The 16,063-nt window shown below is 41.3% G+C and overlaps 1 protein-coding gene across 1 annotated transcript in view; it reads left to right on the top strand.

Moving 5' to 3' along the window:
* Window positions 1-3,167: 3,167 nt before the first annotated feature.
* SLC35E2B (solute carrier family 35 member E2B) overlaps window positions 3,168-16,063 on the top strand; it is a 31,430-nt gene continuing 18,534 nt past the window's right edge. The window contains exons 1-2 of the mRNA XM_054009259.1: window positions 3,168-3,288; window positions 15,059-15,585. Coding sequence (XP_053865234.1) covers window positions 15,216-15,585 — 370 coding nt within the window. The 5' untranslated portion in view covers window positions 3,168-3,288; window positions 15,059-15,215. The remainder of the gene's footprint in view (window positions 3,289-15,058; window positions 15,586-16,063) is intronic.

Below are 16,063 nucleotides of genomic sequence, written 5' to 3'. Positions count from 1 at the left end.
CTTAAATAAATGTGTGTATATATAGTTTATCCTCCTGGTTAGCACAAAGATACAGCAAATGTAGTGTAAAGTCTATATTTAGTCACAGATGTTTTAATGGTAACCAGTCAATGAGAATCAACCTTCCTTTGGAAGAAGAACAGGAGTACTTGTGGCACCTTAGAGACTAACAAATTTATTAGAGCATAAGCTTTCGTGGACTACAGCCCACTTCTTCGGATGCATCTAATAAATTTGTTAGTCTCTAAGGTGCCACAAGTTCTCCTGTTCTTTTTGCGGATACAGACTAACACGGCTGCTACTCTGAAACCTTCCTTTAGGAAAATAACTAAGAGTACAAATGCAAAACAAGGTTAAAACTGATAACATAAGAATGGCCATACTGGGTCAGACCAAAGTAGCCCAGTATCCTGTCTTCCAACAATGCCAATGCCAGGGGCCCCAGAGGGCATGAACAGAACAGGTAATCATCAAGTGATCCAACAGAAGGTAGGGACACCAACCCTGCCCATTGTGACTAATAGCCATTGATGGACCTATCCTCCATGAACTTATCTAGATCATTTAAATCCGTTCACCTTGACCTTAATTTTGTTGTTGTTCTCATTAATAAACCTGTCTTGTCAAATAGTTTAGACCAAAATCTGACCTGTGAACTGTAAATATTTGAAGAACAAATTGAGTAAGTTTTGCACCCAGGTATCCACATCTGACTAGATGTTTCAGTTTTGTCTATATGTAATTGCTGTTTATGTCTAATCTAAAACTTCTTCCTTTGAACATATTGTCTACCCAGTAATAGACACTACCCCAACTATCCCCTCTCCACAGTCACAAAATAGGCAGATTCTAGTAGCCTCCCCAATTTTAACTCTCAGAATGAACTAGCAATTTTAGGTTTCAGGGTAGCAGCCAAAATTCCTATTTGTTTTTCCCATTTTGTTGAATGTTTGTCATAAAATTATATGTTGAGCATTTGTCTGTTTCTCCTGGAATCACCAATGTACATATACTTAGATTAAAGGGTGCATGATTGTGTTTTTCAGTTGCTGTGCCATACCCAATTATTTTCTGAACCACACTACTAAATTGTCTATTTTGACATTTTAAATGTGCAAGACATAAATTGAAATAAAAATACCCTCTAGTTTTCACTTCTGTAGATGTTGATCAGCACTGAGAAGACGTGAGTAGATTATTTGCCCACTCAGACATGTAAAGTATAACATTCTTTCCTGACTGCAGTTGTGATAGAAGATGCTCTTGACCAGGGGTTCTCAAACTGGGGGTTGGGACCCCTCAGGGGATTGTGAGGTTATTACATGGGGGGTCACGAGCTGTCAACCTCCACCCCAAACCCTGCTTTGTCTCCAGCATTTATAATGGTGTTAAATATATAAAAGTGTTTTTAATTTATAAGGGGGGGTCGCATTCAGAGACTTGCTATGTGAAAGGGGTCACCGGTAAAAAAGTTTGAGAGCCACTGATCTTGACATTGTTACAGGACTACCAGTAAAAACCAAGTCAGTGCACATTTATTATTATTAAGGATCCAGAGTAGCCTCCGACCTATAGAGAATATGGGGTGAAATCCTGGCCTCGTTGAAGTAAATGGGAGTGTTTTGCCCTTGACTCCTTCAGTGGGGCCAGAATTTCATGCATGGTCCATGCCTAGTGGGTTTATATTGTGGAGTATCACATGAAGCTCAGTTATTGAAAGGTAAAGGAGGACAATGAATAATTTCAGATAAACCAGGTTTTAGAAAAATTTCAATGTGATTAATAGATGTTGGATAATATGATCCCATAGCAAATAATTAGGAATTGCTGATTTTGAAAGTTTGGATAATAAAGGTTGAACTGTAGAGTTTTCAGACCTTACTTTTGATGCATAGTTTTCTCTTTTACTTTTGGACTAAGTGGATTTATGAAAGTTGAGCCCCTTTTCTGGCAGTGGTGGGGGGAGTTTAAACTTTGTATGTTTAAACATGAGGAGGTTTGAAACACATATGTAACAGTAGAGGGCGGTATTACATGTATACAAGCCTGTGTCTATCATAAGTAGGAGAGTGGACCAGATTCATTGACTTCAGTAGGGTTATTCTGGATTTTCTGCAGTGTAACCGGGTAGATTTAGTCTACAGTCAGCAGGGTTTTGGACTGAGACAAATAACTCCAGGACTTCCTTCATTTAGTCCATTACATTTGTGTGTGTGTTTATTAAGTGCTGTTTACTCCAGAAATATAGGAATAGTTTCTGAAATCTCTCCAGCAATGTGAAGGGATTTTGGCCCCAAAGCTCATTACTGCTTGGCCGCACTGCTGACCCTGCCACGAAGGGGGGCTAGTCATGTGGGTGGGTTTTGTGAGGTCTTGTCCTCATTTCACACAATTTCACAGGTTGCTGCCAATGCAAGAGACAAGCCTGGTTTTCATGGCCCCATCCTGAACCTTCAGAGTCCAAGCAGCCTCAGTGTCTTTGTGGACAGCACCACATTATAAGGTGTCAACATGTCTCAAAGATGGCAACCTCAGCACTGCCCAGGTAGCACTCCTAAACAGGATGGGTTCCCAGCCTTTGTTTGCTTCCCACATTAGGGGCTGTCCCCCCTCACCCTGCCACCCCACCCAGGGTTCCCCATCCCTGGAATGGGGGTTGGGCTGTCTCTTGGAAAGCATTCTGCTCCCTCCCAGAACATTGCTTCTTGTTTCTCTTTGGGGAGGCTGTGAAAGGGACCATGTCTGAAGCGAGGGTGTAACTGTACCCTGTGGCAGGGCCACTCCCTAGGTGCTGGAGGGGGGCAAAAGGCACTCAGGCCCTCCAAGGATTTGGAGGGGTACTCTTGCTGGGCGGGTGTGCAGGGCTCAGCTTCCCGCCCCCCCAGGACTGAGGGGTTAACCTTCCTGTGGGGCAATGGGGGGGCTCAGTCCCCACAGAAGATTGGAGGGTTCCCCCTCCTGGGAGTGTGCAGGGTTCAGGCCCTGGGGGGACGGGGGAGTTACCCCACATGGGGTGTGCGGGGCTCAGGCCCCCGGCCGGGGCGGAGCGGAGGAGGCTGCGTTACTGGCCAGCCCCCAGCGCCCGCCCCGCGCCCAACTCCGCGGCGGAGGCCGGTTGGCCCTGCCTGCAGCGGGCGGGGACAGAGCTTTGGTCGGCCCGGGCGGGGGAAGCTGCGCCGCGCCGCCTCCTCCCCTCAGCAGCCCGAGCGGCGGGATGGCTCGGGCCGGGACTGCGGCAGGTGGCGGCAACGGCGGGGATGGTCCGGGCTGAGATCCGGCGAGAGGCAGGTGGGACGGGGCGGCCCCTTGCAGGGACAGGCGGTTCTTGGGGGGGGGGGTGTCTGCTGGGGGGGGCAGGCGGTTTATTGGGGGGGGTCTCTGCTGGGGGTGGGGCAGGTGGTTTTGGGGGTCTCAGCTGGGGGTGGGGCAGGCTGTTATTTGGGGGGGTCTCTTCTATGGGAGGGGCAGGTGGCTTATTTGGGGGGGTCTGGTGGGGGAGCAGGTCTCTATTGGGGTAGGGGGTCGGTGCAGTATCACAATGGCAGGTATAATCTGGGGCTTCAATAGACTGGGAGTTGGGAGCTTGTGGGGGGTCTAATCCTGACTGCTGCAAACTGACTTCAGGGAAGTCAGTGTCTCTGTGTCCCTCTCAGTAAAATGGGGATATCACCACCTGCATTGCTTTGTAGAATGATTTGGGATCTGTGGATCGAGGCGTTATATAGGCATTGATTTGATCTTCTTTGACTGTGAGTTTTGCCTCTCCCTGAGACGGTAGTTTTGAGTGAGTTTACTCTCCTGACCTCGGAAGTAAAATAACTAAAAACACTTGTATGGCTGACAGTTTGCAGAATTTGAAACAACCAAGGATTGTTTCATAGCAAAACCAGTGGTGACCTAGCAACAAAAAAAGGTTTTGAAATAAATGCACGTTTGTAGGCTTCCCCTTCTCCCTCCTGCAAAGTTCCTTGCATGAAGCTATCAGGAATTCAGCTACTAGTAGGTGGTATTATTCTAAGATAAGGATTTAAACCCAAGGCTCAATGTGAGGGCTGGGCTCTGCCTGTGTGGAGCACCTTGTTGCAGTCCAGAAAGTGCAGCTGTCAGGAATGTGGCATGAAATGTGTGTGGTGAGTGTCAGTTCTGAACTACAGCTCTTATTTTTACGCCTTAGAATCCTTAATGTTTCCATTTTGGAGGCCATCTAATCATTGGATTAATACACCAGTTTCTCATCTCTGGAGATTAAGGTTCAAAGAGGAGGTCATGATTGAAAATATTACTTTTTAAAAAAACACATGTATTCATTTGTTTGATCGGCTCAGTCTAGTCCTCAGGAGAGTGATGTCTGCATTGCAAAGCTGCTGTATGAGTTACAATTGTGCTCTAGAGAGGCCTTGCACTGAATTATAGGTCAGGATTGATTTTGCTGTGCTCTGTGGAGTTCCCTGAACTGGAATAGTAAAGATGCTCCAAGATGGTGGTGCACTAGTAGATCTTAGGCCTGGTCTACACTAAAAAGTTAGGTTGACCCAGCTATGTCACTCAGAGGTGTTGAAAAATCCACATCCCTGAGTGGCATAGTTAAGCCAACCTAACCCCTGCTGTAGACGGCGCTAGGTCATTGGAAGAATTTTTCTGTCGATCTAGGTACCACTCCTCAGGGAGGGAGGTGGATTACCTATGCCGATGGGAGAATCCCTCCTGTTGGCAATGGGCAGTGTCTACACTGAAGTGCTATAGTGGTGGGGCTGTGCCGCTGTTGCATTTCAAGTATAGACAAGCCTAGAATGTCAGTGGAATGGTGGCATGGAATGGTATCATTGGGATTGAGATGCACTGGCAAAGCTGTTGCGGGTGCAGAGAAACTTTTGTGGCACCTATCTACGCATTCGTTCCAAGTGCTGTTTTAAAATAAAACCCTGTTTGGTGACATTAGGTCGGGGAGGAGTGGTGCTTAGGGCTGAATATTCTCTCACTGAGTTACTTCCGTTTTAGGTGCTTCACCTATTGGGCACAATGAAGTATCAAACAACTTCAATCTTGCTCTTGGTGCTCAAATGCTGACATTTCTCAAAAGCGAGTGTTGTGTGGTCTTTGCTTTGCAGCCACATCTTAAATACTTGCTCATAAGTGTCTTGAGTGTTGTGATCTCTGTGTAATGAAATGCATGTTTTTAAATGTTTAGAATTTTATTTTATGCATGTTTATCACTCTGTAGGCAGTGTCCCATATTGCATACTAGATTAAAATGAGAGGTGTGCACACAGAGCTTTTGTCTGCAGGGTATTATGCTTGGCAGGGAAAGGGGGCTGGGATTTGTCTTTTCCTGTAGATTAGCCTTATTCACTTATTAAATAGTTGACAACCATCTTTTTCTGGTGTTTTGAGATGAAAAAGAGTTTGTTTACCGGGTACTTTGCAGAAATTGCCCAAGGAGAATATCTTCTTTCATATAGGACATATAGGTGTTGTATGTAGAGAGAACATAGCACAGAGCACAGATTTTCTTTGTTCTCTTTCCTAGGTCGTGTTCCTCTTGAGATGCTTTGTATTAATCTCAAAGGTCAAAAGTGTTAACGGTGTTATAAACGCTTTCACTGTGCAACATTAAACAGTTTTGAACCGTGTTCAGGGTTTGGTGTACAGAGACCTCAGCCTGCTTAGCATAGGTGCTGGAACTAAGGGTGCTGGTGGTGCTAACGCAACCCCTGGCTTGAAGTGGTTTCCATTATATACAGGGTTTACAGTTTGGTTCAATGGCTCTCACCAGCCCCCCCCACTATACAAATTGTTCCACCGCCCTTTCTGCTTAGTACCATGACAAATCCTTTTTAACCTTTTACGAAAGATACAGACAGGGCCGGCTTTAGCCCGATTCCCCCGAATCGGACCCCGCGCCAAAGAGGGCCCCGTGCCCTAAAGAAGAGCGCCTAACTTTTTAATTTTTACTCATCCGGGGGCAGTCCGGGTCTTCGTCGGCATTTCGGCGGCGGGTCCTTCAGTGCTGCAGAAGACCCGGGGCGAGTGAAGGACCCGCTGCCGAAGTGCCGCTGAAGACCTGGACCACCGCCAGGTATTCGAATCGGGCCCCGCACTTCCTAAAGCCGGCCCTGGATACAGCTTTAATTTTAGCAACATTTCTTGTTCCCTTTTCCTTTAGCTGGAGAGAGTTTAAGAAGGAAAACCACCCTTGTCTGACAGTCTCTTAGATGGTATCAAAGATGGTGATAACTGTTCTTTTGGGTAAAAGAGAAAAAGTTAGTTAAGATGGGCTGGAGCTGTTGAAGTCTGATCCCATTTCATCCAGGGTGGTGGTTGGGATTCAACTGGAGCCGGTAGAGGTGGCAGTGTTATCAGTGTCCCTCTCTTTGGCCTGGTCTGGTCAGGACACCTCTCAAAATTAGGATGGCAAAGGCCACGGGTCCCAGCAGGTGGTGTGGCTGGCAGCCATGATAGTGAAGCTTGCTTCAGTAGCCTCCATCTGTTCTTTCCCCTCCAAAGTCTCTTTAGTTGAAGGACCCAAAAAGGGAGTGATGAGTGGAATAGCTCATCCTCTCATTATTTTGTCCAGGTAGGCCTAATATACAACACATCAGTTTTGGTTCCTTAATTTCCAGTACAATTTGTTTTTACCTAACATGATTCCAACATAGTCCTGGAATCATATCAACGTGGCTTTTTGTTTGGATTAATTTAGTCTCTCAGTCTGGTTCTCTTGCACTTGTTTATAACATTCACTATTAAAAATTACTTGACCTACTTTCGTTATCATTTGTTATTATTGATTATTGTAACATCTTATGAACATTCATATACTTTTTACACTTGAACTCACAATTAGGGTAAATTTGTTGTCCCAGTTATCATAACAAGTCTCTTCAGATTTGTTGAATTTCCAGTCTCTGAAAAATAAGTGGACTAAGGAGGAAATTCTCCTCTCAGATGCACAGGGCAGACCTTGATCTTTAGAGTCTACTTACTTAATGGGAGACACACCTAGGTCAGGTGTGCATGGTATCTGATTTGAGGCCAGTCAGTTGGGTACAAGAGCAGAATTTTGCACTAAAGATTCAGTGAAATACCTGAAAATGACATGAGCTGAGAAATGGAAGTTTCCAGAAGAAACTATTAGACCACACACACAGACACAAGAAGTTCTCAGCACTCTCCAATGAAAACTCTTCAAGTATAGAAATACTCAGTATGCTTACTGGGGCTGCCATGATAGGTTGTTATAAGGTTATGTAGTGTACTGTGTACTCAAATGCATATTACAGCTTAATTTTTTAAGAGATAAGATAAGACCCACTGTATTGGGAATGATAGTTTTTTATTTCTACTCTATTATTGTATATTGTATTTCTTGTTAGCATACATGTTTACTTTTATAATGTGATTATTTTATGTTCTTTGTATTGTTTTTCTTGATGTGCTATCTTTAATTTATTTAATGTATTTCTTTTGGTCAATTTAAAACATTAATTGTTTGTGCACATGCATATTTTATCTATAAAATAAATCCTTATGTATCGGGATTTTAGTCTTCTGCAACTTTTGCATATTATATATAACACACACTTCTAAATTATATAGGTTATAATTACATTTGCTCCCAAAAGGTTATTTTAAGTAATTACTGTTGTGAGTATTTTGATCCTGTGTTAGATAGTGAGGCAGTCTTATACAGAACAAGGTTTGATACGCAAGTTGGTTTTGAATCTGCAGTTGCTTTTATCTTTCCTGGTCTTTTGTTGTTTATCAGAACCTGGCTCTGAAAAGCTCTTGACTTCTTCACTTTGTAAACAAGATTATTGGGTGTTCTTAGGCAGAGTTGGGTGGAAGCCATCCAATCATCTGTAGCTTTGTCACAGAAGTACTCAAAAGGATTGTGCAAGGAAAATTCAGGTCAGTGTTGTCATTTCTGCTCAGTGTCTCCAACTGGATTTTCACCAGCTGCCTCTTGTTTCCTTGGCATCTCTGATGCATTGCTAGAGGTAAAAACTTTTGCCTATTTTTAAATTTGTTGTAAGTAGAGCTGGAGGAAAATTGTTGGATGAATAGTATTGGTTGACCTAAAAATATTTGCAAAATTGACACACACAGTTTTGGCCATTCACAAAAAAGGAGGAGAAGGAAAAGGTAGTGCCACCCTCTTCCCACCTTATAATCTTTGGCCCTGTGTTGGAGATCCAAGTTTGAATCCATACTCTAGAACAGACCCAAACCAGTTTTTTTTAAATTTCAAACTGCCACCAAACTGAAAAATCAGTTATTCTCCCAGTTCTAGTTGGAATTGATTTGTCTTGCTATACAAGCCTTAATTGAGACCGAGGTATTAACTTGTCCACCATACTCAATTACATTAGTTTGGAATGTTATGCTTTAGAATGAACAAATTTGTGTTATCACCAAAGAACTATAGCTAGATAGCAGAATGTAATTTTCAATAATCTTACTGATCTGCAATGTTAATTTAGTTGATTTAAAAGGACACTGGTCCTTTCTTTTGTATTTTCTAGAAAGAAAAAAAATCTTTCTTCAGAAGTATATTTTCTTTCTGAGTACTTAGAGAAGAACAATCACTTTATACTCTGCAGAACTGTTATCATGACTGGTTGTCTTGAAGAAAATTTCTAGATAAGACAGGCTTATCCATTACACAGTATCCTACAGATTGTCACCTTGATGTTGTTCCTATAGTTGTGCAAACTGGTGCTGCCATCAGTAAGATTATATTTATGACAAAGGCCACTTATTTGCTGACTGAAAATGGTTTCAGCCATTTGCTATTCAAACAAACTATGAGAAAATAAGGAATCTGATATAAATCTCTAATCTAGGAAATTCATAGTTACAGCTTTTTTTCCAGCATGATTAGCCTATTAGGTACTATTAGGAAACATATATATTTTTGATAAAATATTCTACTCTTAGAAATTAAAAAATCCCAATCCCTAATCTGTTTTCTTCCCTTTATAACTAACACACTTTTCTTATTAAATTCTTTAAGAAAATGTTGCTGCTTCTGTGAGCTGTCAGTTTCAGTTTAGAGTATTTATGGTCAGACTGTGAACTCCTAGAAATGGAGAGGAAGGGGGAATGGGATTTTAAAAAAAAAGATATGCTGTAGTTCAAAAATAATTATTTTGGGGCAACTCTTTGGCCTGTGTTATACAATGGTCCTCGCTGGCCTTGGAATCTATGGGTACATCTACACTGCAAACAAAAGATCAACACTGTGACAGCAAGTTTCAGAGCCCAGGTCAGCAGACTTGGGCTTATGCTACGGGGCTAAAAATAGGAGTGTAGACATTTGGACTTGGGCGTGTGTCCAGGCTCTGGAATCCAGGGAGGGTCTCGGAGCCCAGGCTCCAGCACCAGTGGGAACATCTACACTGCTATTTTTAGCCCCATAGTGTGACCTCCATGAGTCCCGAGTCAGTGGATCAGGGCTCTGAGATTCACTGCTGTGGGTGTTTTTTTTTTGCAGTATAAATGTATCCTATGAGTCTATGAGTGCAGGATATTCTTCAAATAGCTTCTCAAATGTGATGTTTTCATGCCTAAATAAGAGGTAGCAGTCTCTGGATTCTTATCTAGTTCCTTATTTTACACTCCAGTATTGATTTGAGTCACTCAGAGGTTTTATTGTATATTTATTTTCTCATTTTTAATGTAGCATGCTTTATTTTTGATGCACTTTTAGTGTTGGGGGTGGACTAGGGAAGCTCTATAAAATACACTGTCTGCTGCTTGTTCTTACATGCCAGAAGATTCAATTTCTGTTTGTAATCCAACATAGTCTCCCAACCACTGCCACGTTTTCATCTATCTGTAAACATCATGACCGTTGGTATCAGGGGAGGATGACCAAATTAATCCCAGATGGGGAACTATTTCAGCCAATGTAAGACTTTCCAGTTAATTTAAGGTAGCAGGTCAGTAATTTGGGTGTGTGTGTTTGTTTTCTCTTAAAATCCTTTAATTGCTAGTGTTAACTTTTACTGAATGTCATGCTGTTTAACAAAATGATACCAAATATGATATAAAAATGCTGCGGGGGTTGGGAACCTCATTATTATATTTTGAGCTAAAAAGTAGGAAACCTGGAACAATGTTTCTATCCAAATACAAAAATTAAAAAAACTGTAGCTATTCTCTCTGCAAATTATGAATATTTCAGCAGGATTCTACAGGGCACAAGGGAAACACAAAATATTGACCACTGTTTTGGATTCTCTACATCTGTGCCCAAGGGACAAAGCCAAGCCACCGTATGTTGTGATCCTTTCATATCTCAGAAGGGTGTGGCAAGTCATTGGTTTGATGCAATACTCCCAGGGTGTACCAAGGGCTATAAGGAATAGTAATGCTGATTCAGTAGGTAGCAGTCTTCCCTTTGTTTCATGACTGAACAGAAATCCTAGAATGGAAGTAGGGGACACAGTGTTGCTAAAACTGCTGTCATCTTGATATTATTTGACCATTTGTTACTAAAGAGCCTAAGTGACTTGGCTAAATTCCAACTTGTGTAATTACATTCCACCAACCAAAGTTCCCACTGCAGTTTCAAGTGGATATATTCTTCACTTCCTGTCCTTCATTATTGTGTGGAGTTACTTTGCACTGTAGACAATTTTTACAGTTGGTAGTTTTGTTTCTTGAGTGTGGGAATTGTGAAGTCTTAATTCTTATGCTGGAAGGAACAAGAATCAGAACAACATTGTACTATCCCATCAAGTTCTCCAGAGATGGAGAGTCCTCCCTGAAGTTTGTCAGTATTGTTCTACATCTCTAGATAATGGATTGCTCTGAAGACAGTTGAAGCCCACCTCCAGCCCAGAGAGTGAGGAATTTTTTGGTGTCTTTTTAATCCCTTGCAAATTAAATGCTTGTGCAGAAATAGCTGAATATTACTATAGTATAATTGCTTTATAGTGAGTAACTGACACATTGCTTTCCCCCACTCTGCATCATTCCCTTTTATTCCATTGACTTATATTAAAAAAAAATCCCATTTGTATGAAAATAAGTCTATTTTGCAGTAATAGGAATTCAACGAGTGAAATCTTCCCTGATCAGAGACCAGCATATTGCCCGAGGAAGATGTTTTGCTGTGTAATCTCCATGGTTTTTGTCCTTGTACTCCCCCCCCCCCCCCGCCTTTAAAACCAAGTTCTTGAAGGGAGGACACAGTTACTTTATATGTGGCAAAGAACTCAATCTTGGATCCCCTATCTTCATTAACAGCTCAATAAACAGAGTACTGTTCTTAAAACAGGAGACTCAGTCCAACTCTGCTGTACATTAAATGGCTATGAATGATAAAGATAAATATTTTATGACATTTAATATCTCTCTTGGCTAGAAGCTGCTGTAGCCTATTTTAGTTTGTTCACCATTGCATTAATGTGGTTTCCCGTACATGTTTCACTGGTTGTCATGTTGTAAATATATTTAGGGTCCCATCTGTGAACACTTCCACATTTGTAACTATGCTCAAGGAAGGTAATGCTTTTGAAGTCAATGCGACTAGTACTAGAACTAAATTTTCACTACATTATGGTTCACTGAGCGCCTATTCTTTACTGATTCAGCAGTGTACACTGTAAATTTAATCAAGGGAGTTCCATGAGAAAGGATACAGTGGTTGAAAAGGTTCTCAAAGCTTATGCACAGGTACAATAAAACACAGATTTACTGAGAACCAGTTAGCAGTTGAAGCAGCTTACCTCCCATCCCCACCTCTAGTATTTCATGTGCCTCTCCTCAGAGACACTGTTGTAGGTTCCCCCAATTGTGGATCGCTGTGGAACAGGGATGTGTCTTTCACTATGCTGACGGGTGTTTTGGGAAGCTTGTTGACTGGCTAACTCCTTATTGAACTTGAGGCAGGAGTTACTAGAATTGCAGATATTCCAAAGCTTGCTGGTCAGTCAAACCACTTTCCCTGATTTTTATGAATCCCTTATTTTTCCCAAATATTTTAGCTGTCTCCCTGAAACCTTTGGAAAATTGACGCTATTCTTAATAACAATGAGGAGTCCGGTGGCACCTTAAAGACTAACAGATTTATTTGGGCATAAGCTTTCCATGGGATCTTTCCATGCATCTGAAAAAGTTGGGTTTTTTACCCACAAAAGCTTATGCCCAAATAAATCTGTTAGTCTTTAAGGTGCCACCGGACTCCTCGTTTTTGTGGATACAGACTAACACGGCTATCCCTCTGATGCTATTCTTAATAAATTTATAATCAGCAGATAATGACTGGAGCTGATATGAACTGTGTTCCTGCTAGTGAGCTTTAGAATTAGACATATTTTTTGGTGAGATTTCTGCCATTCATTTCCTTTGGTCAGGCCAAGTCATCCAATTGTTAGGTTCTCAGATACTGCGGTAATGGGGTAACTTATAAGTACCTGAGAGAGAGAGATCAGTACCAAGCCTAAATGTATCACTGTACAACAAAAGAAAATGTTCAGTTTTTCCCAGGGAAATGTTAAATGTTTGCAGTTCCGGGTCACTAACAGCTGCAGAAATTAGTCATCCTCAGATCATGAGATCCTACAATTTCATGGCCTTGTTCTGCCTGAATGTTGGAGGGTGCATGTGGGCTTATCCAGGCTGAACTAGTTGAATCAAAGGGGAAGGAGGCTTTCAGTATTACTATAGAATTTACAATTATGTAAAACTCAGTGCTTCAAAGTGTCAGACTTAGAGAGGAAAGGAGTTTGCCCAAAATTTGTGCTGCAGCACTCTTAAGCAATTTGTCTGTTTAAAAAAATAATACTGAATGTATTTAGCTCATAAGTGAAATTAACCACCTTAAAAGCATTTTTAGATCAACATGAATATATGAGGTACAGGAATCAGTATAGGAAGGGCCAGTACCCTAGCACTCTTTCATAACAATGGGTGTTCTGCTGCTGGTAGGAGGAAAAGGGCGCAGTGGTGGATAGGAGGAGGTCCATTTTGCTACAGAATAAAAGTAATATCTGCGAAGTAGAAACTTTCAATACAGAATAGTTGAAGTTCAGTGGGACTACAAAAGCTATGATACAGTGAAACTTATTAACTTTTCAGTCTCATTTATCAAAGGTTTTGTAATGCCCATGTCAAGTCTGGCTTAAAAAAAAAAAGAGAAGAAAGCAAATGTCTATCCTGGCCAATTTACTGAATAAACATTTTCCTATAAAAACCAGTGCAGGTCCATTAGCTCTTACTAACTCCTGTGGGTTTTGTACTTGCTGTGTATGTTTGCTGTGCTGCCATTGTTCAGATGCACTGTTGTATAACGACCTCATTGCAGACATTGTTTCCCAGATGCCCATGGTAACCTGCCACCAAATAGTGGCATTTTTTAAACTCTTCAATCAGTTGAGTGTCCTCAGAGCCACTGATACTCTAAATCAGTGATACTCAGACCCAGTGGTTCAGGAGCCAACTTAGCGATCAACATTACTCAAAAGAGCCACAGTAATGTGAATTCATTGTTTCATTTACCATTTTATATGTGTGTGTGTGTCTGCGTGTGCATGCGTACGCATATATATATATATGTGTGTGTGTATATGTATGTATTATTCTCATAGCAAAATGACTGACCAAGTACTATTATTTTATCAACTACAATTGGTTAATAACCTAGTAAATGCATCCTGTTTGTTTATAACTTAGTTTGATTAATAATTAAATCACACAATGTTTTAACATCATGCGCTGCAAAGAGCTGCAGGAGACACAGTAAAGAGCCACTTGTGGCTCTCGAGCCTCAGTCTGTGTCATTGCTCTAAATATACCTTTCCAACTTGCTGATTCATGTAGGAACTACTTGTTTGGAACCAGTAGCTTCTCCATGAAAGGCCCCACCTATAATTCATTTCCTTTCTACCTGAGCTGTTCTCTTGTCTTCACTCTCCCCCACTCACAGAATATAGACTACAAACTAAAAAAGTAAATCTGTTCGTGGCTTTTTATGCTGATGGTAAAAAGTTACTATAGAACAATTTAGCCCTTACTGCAAGCTTTGGACCCTATTTGTGAAAACCAATTACTTGCATTACTGTGAATGTCACATAGTTTATGTGGAAGAACAGACAGCACAGAGTGTTGTTCCTTGTTCTTTTACTCACTAAGGTCTGGTCCATGCTAACCCCCCAGTTCGAACTAAGATTCGCAACTTCAGCTATGTGAATAACGTAGCTGAAGTCGAAGTATCTTAGTTCGAACTATAAGGTACTTACTGCGGGTCCACACGTGGCAGGCAGGCTCCCCCGTCAACTCCGCATACTCCTCTCGCGGAGCAGGAGTACTGGTGTCGACGGCGAGCACTTCCGGGATCGATTTATTGCGTCTAGACAAGACGTGATAAATCGATCCCAGAAGATCGATTGCTTACCGCTGAACCCGGAGGTAAGTATAGACGTACCCTGAATTCTTCTGTGGTTCACCAGACTTTGTGTAACTCATAAGAGAATAGAAATGAAGACACACACCCTGTTGTCGATAACTGAGTTGTAAAGTAGTGATTGACTCTTACATGGAGATTTTTCCACCAATTGGTTGTCAAGATTGGATGCTTTTCTAAAAGCTCTGCTCTAGGAATTATTTTGGGGATGTTCTATGGCCAGTGTTATACAGGAGGTGAGAGAGATGATCACGATGGTCCTTTCTGACCTTGGAATTTATGAATAAGCAGACTAGAGAACAGCACATTGAATAAGAATAGATTCTCTAATTGAAAGTGAAGGTATTCACTTAATATATTTTGATGGAGAGGAAACCTTTAAAATAAAACATACCTTTGAGGTTTCATTTGTCAGTGCTATCTTGAGCACTTCAAAAGCTATGTTTAGGCAAGATTTTCTTCTAGGACTTGATATCCTGATCATGCTAGCAGGGAGAAATCAATTTTTAAAAAATGCAACAAATACAAATCTTTATCCTCTTCATAAGCTGCAGCTGAAAATGGCATTTCTGTGATGTGAAATATTCAGAAAATGAAAGTGTACTCAGATAACTGTGAACTCTTTCCTTCTTTTTTTTAAATCTTCAGAAAATGCAGTTGACCACTGGGAGGAAGTATGTGAAGTTTATTTCTAAACAAGATGCTGTCTGGAGGACTAAATAAATTTCTGTGGACCATTGGAGCTGAAAGATTAATTACATGACATTATTTTTGTCTCTTCACTGTGCGGTTCAGTACTAAGTCAATGTTGCTTTATGTTAAGACCAAACAGCAGTCTCCTGACATCAACATGTCGTCTGTAACAAACACTCAGACTCTGGTGGACTTTGATCCTCCTGTCCTTGAGGAAAAGTCAAAGGGGAAATCATTATTTCAGTTGGGCCCCCTCTTTGCTAACAGGAGTGAGAAATTTGTAATTGCCAGGAGTGACAGTGTACCAGAAGAAAATGTACTGAAAATAACCATCACCGAGACTACAGTCATTGAGTCGGACTTGGGCATCTGGAATTCTCATGCTCTGATCTACCTCACATTATGGTTTTTCTTCAGCTTTTGTACCCTTTTTCTTAACAAATACATTCTTTCACTGCTGGAAGGAGAGCCCAGCATGCTAGGTAATTATGATTTTCATTATAAGCTTCAGTTCCAATAAAATATTTGAGTGTCAGATTCTGTGTGATAGACTTAAACTGATGAGTGGTTTGTTCAGAGTGAGCGCAGCATGGTCAAGTGTTTTAAGCACAGGACTGGGATCTAGGAATGCCTAAGCTGTAATTTTGGCCTTGACATGGACTCCCTCTGGCTTTTAGTGACTCTGCTAAATCTCTGTGCCTCAGTTTCCCCCTCTGGAAGGTGGGATAAAACTATTTCATAGGGATTCTGTGATTCATTGTATACAATGAAACTTTGTAGTCTATTGAGTGGTAAAATTGTGTTTTTAGGGTTGTTGTTTTTTTTTAACTTAAAGTCTAATTTTAAATAAATTGTTTGTATTCTTATCTCCAGAGACCTACATGGATCTAAGGTCTCACTGAATTGCAAAGGTTTGGTCTTCATATGACCATGAGTACCATAGCTTGGTACTCAATGCCG

This window comes from Malaclemys terrapin, chromosome 19 (assembly GCF_027887155.1).
Source record: "Malaclemys terrapin pileata isolate rMalTer1 chromosome 19, rMalTer1.hap1, whole genome shotgun sequence".
Classification (NCBI taxonomy): Eukaryota; Metazoa; Chordata; order Testudines; family Emydidae; genus Malaclemys; species Malaclemys terrapin.
Note: the sequence above shows the minus strand (reverse complement) of the source record. Positions and strands in the feature narration are given on the sequence as shown.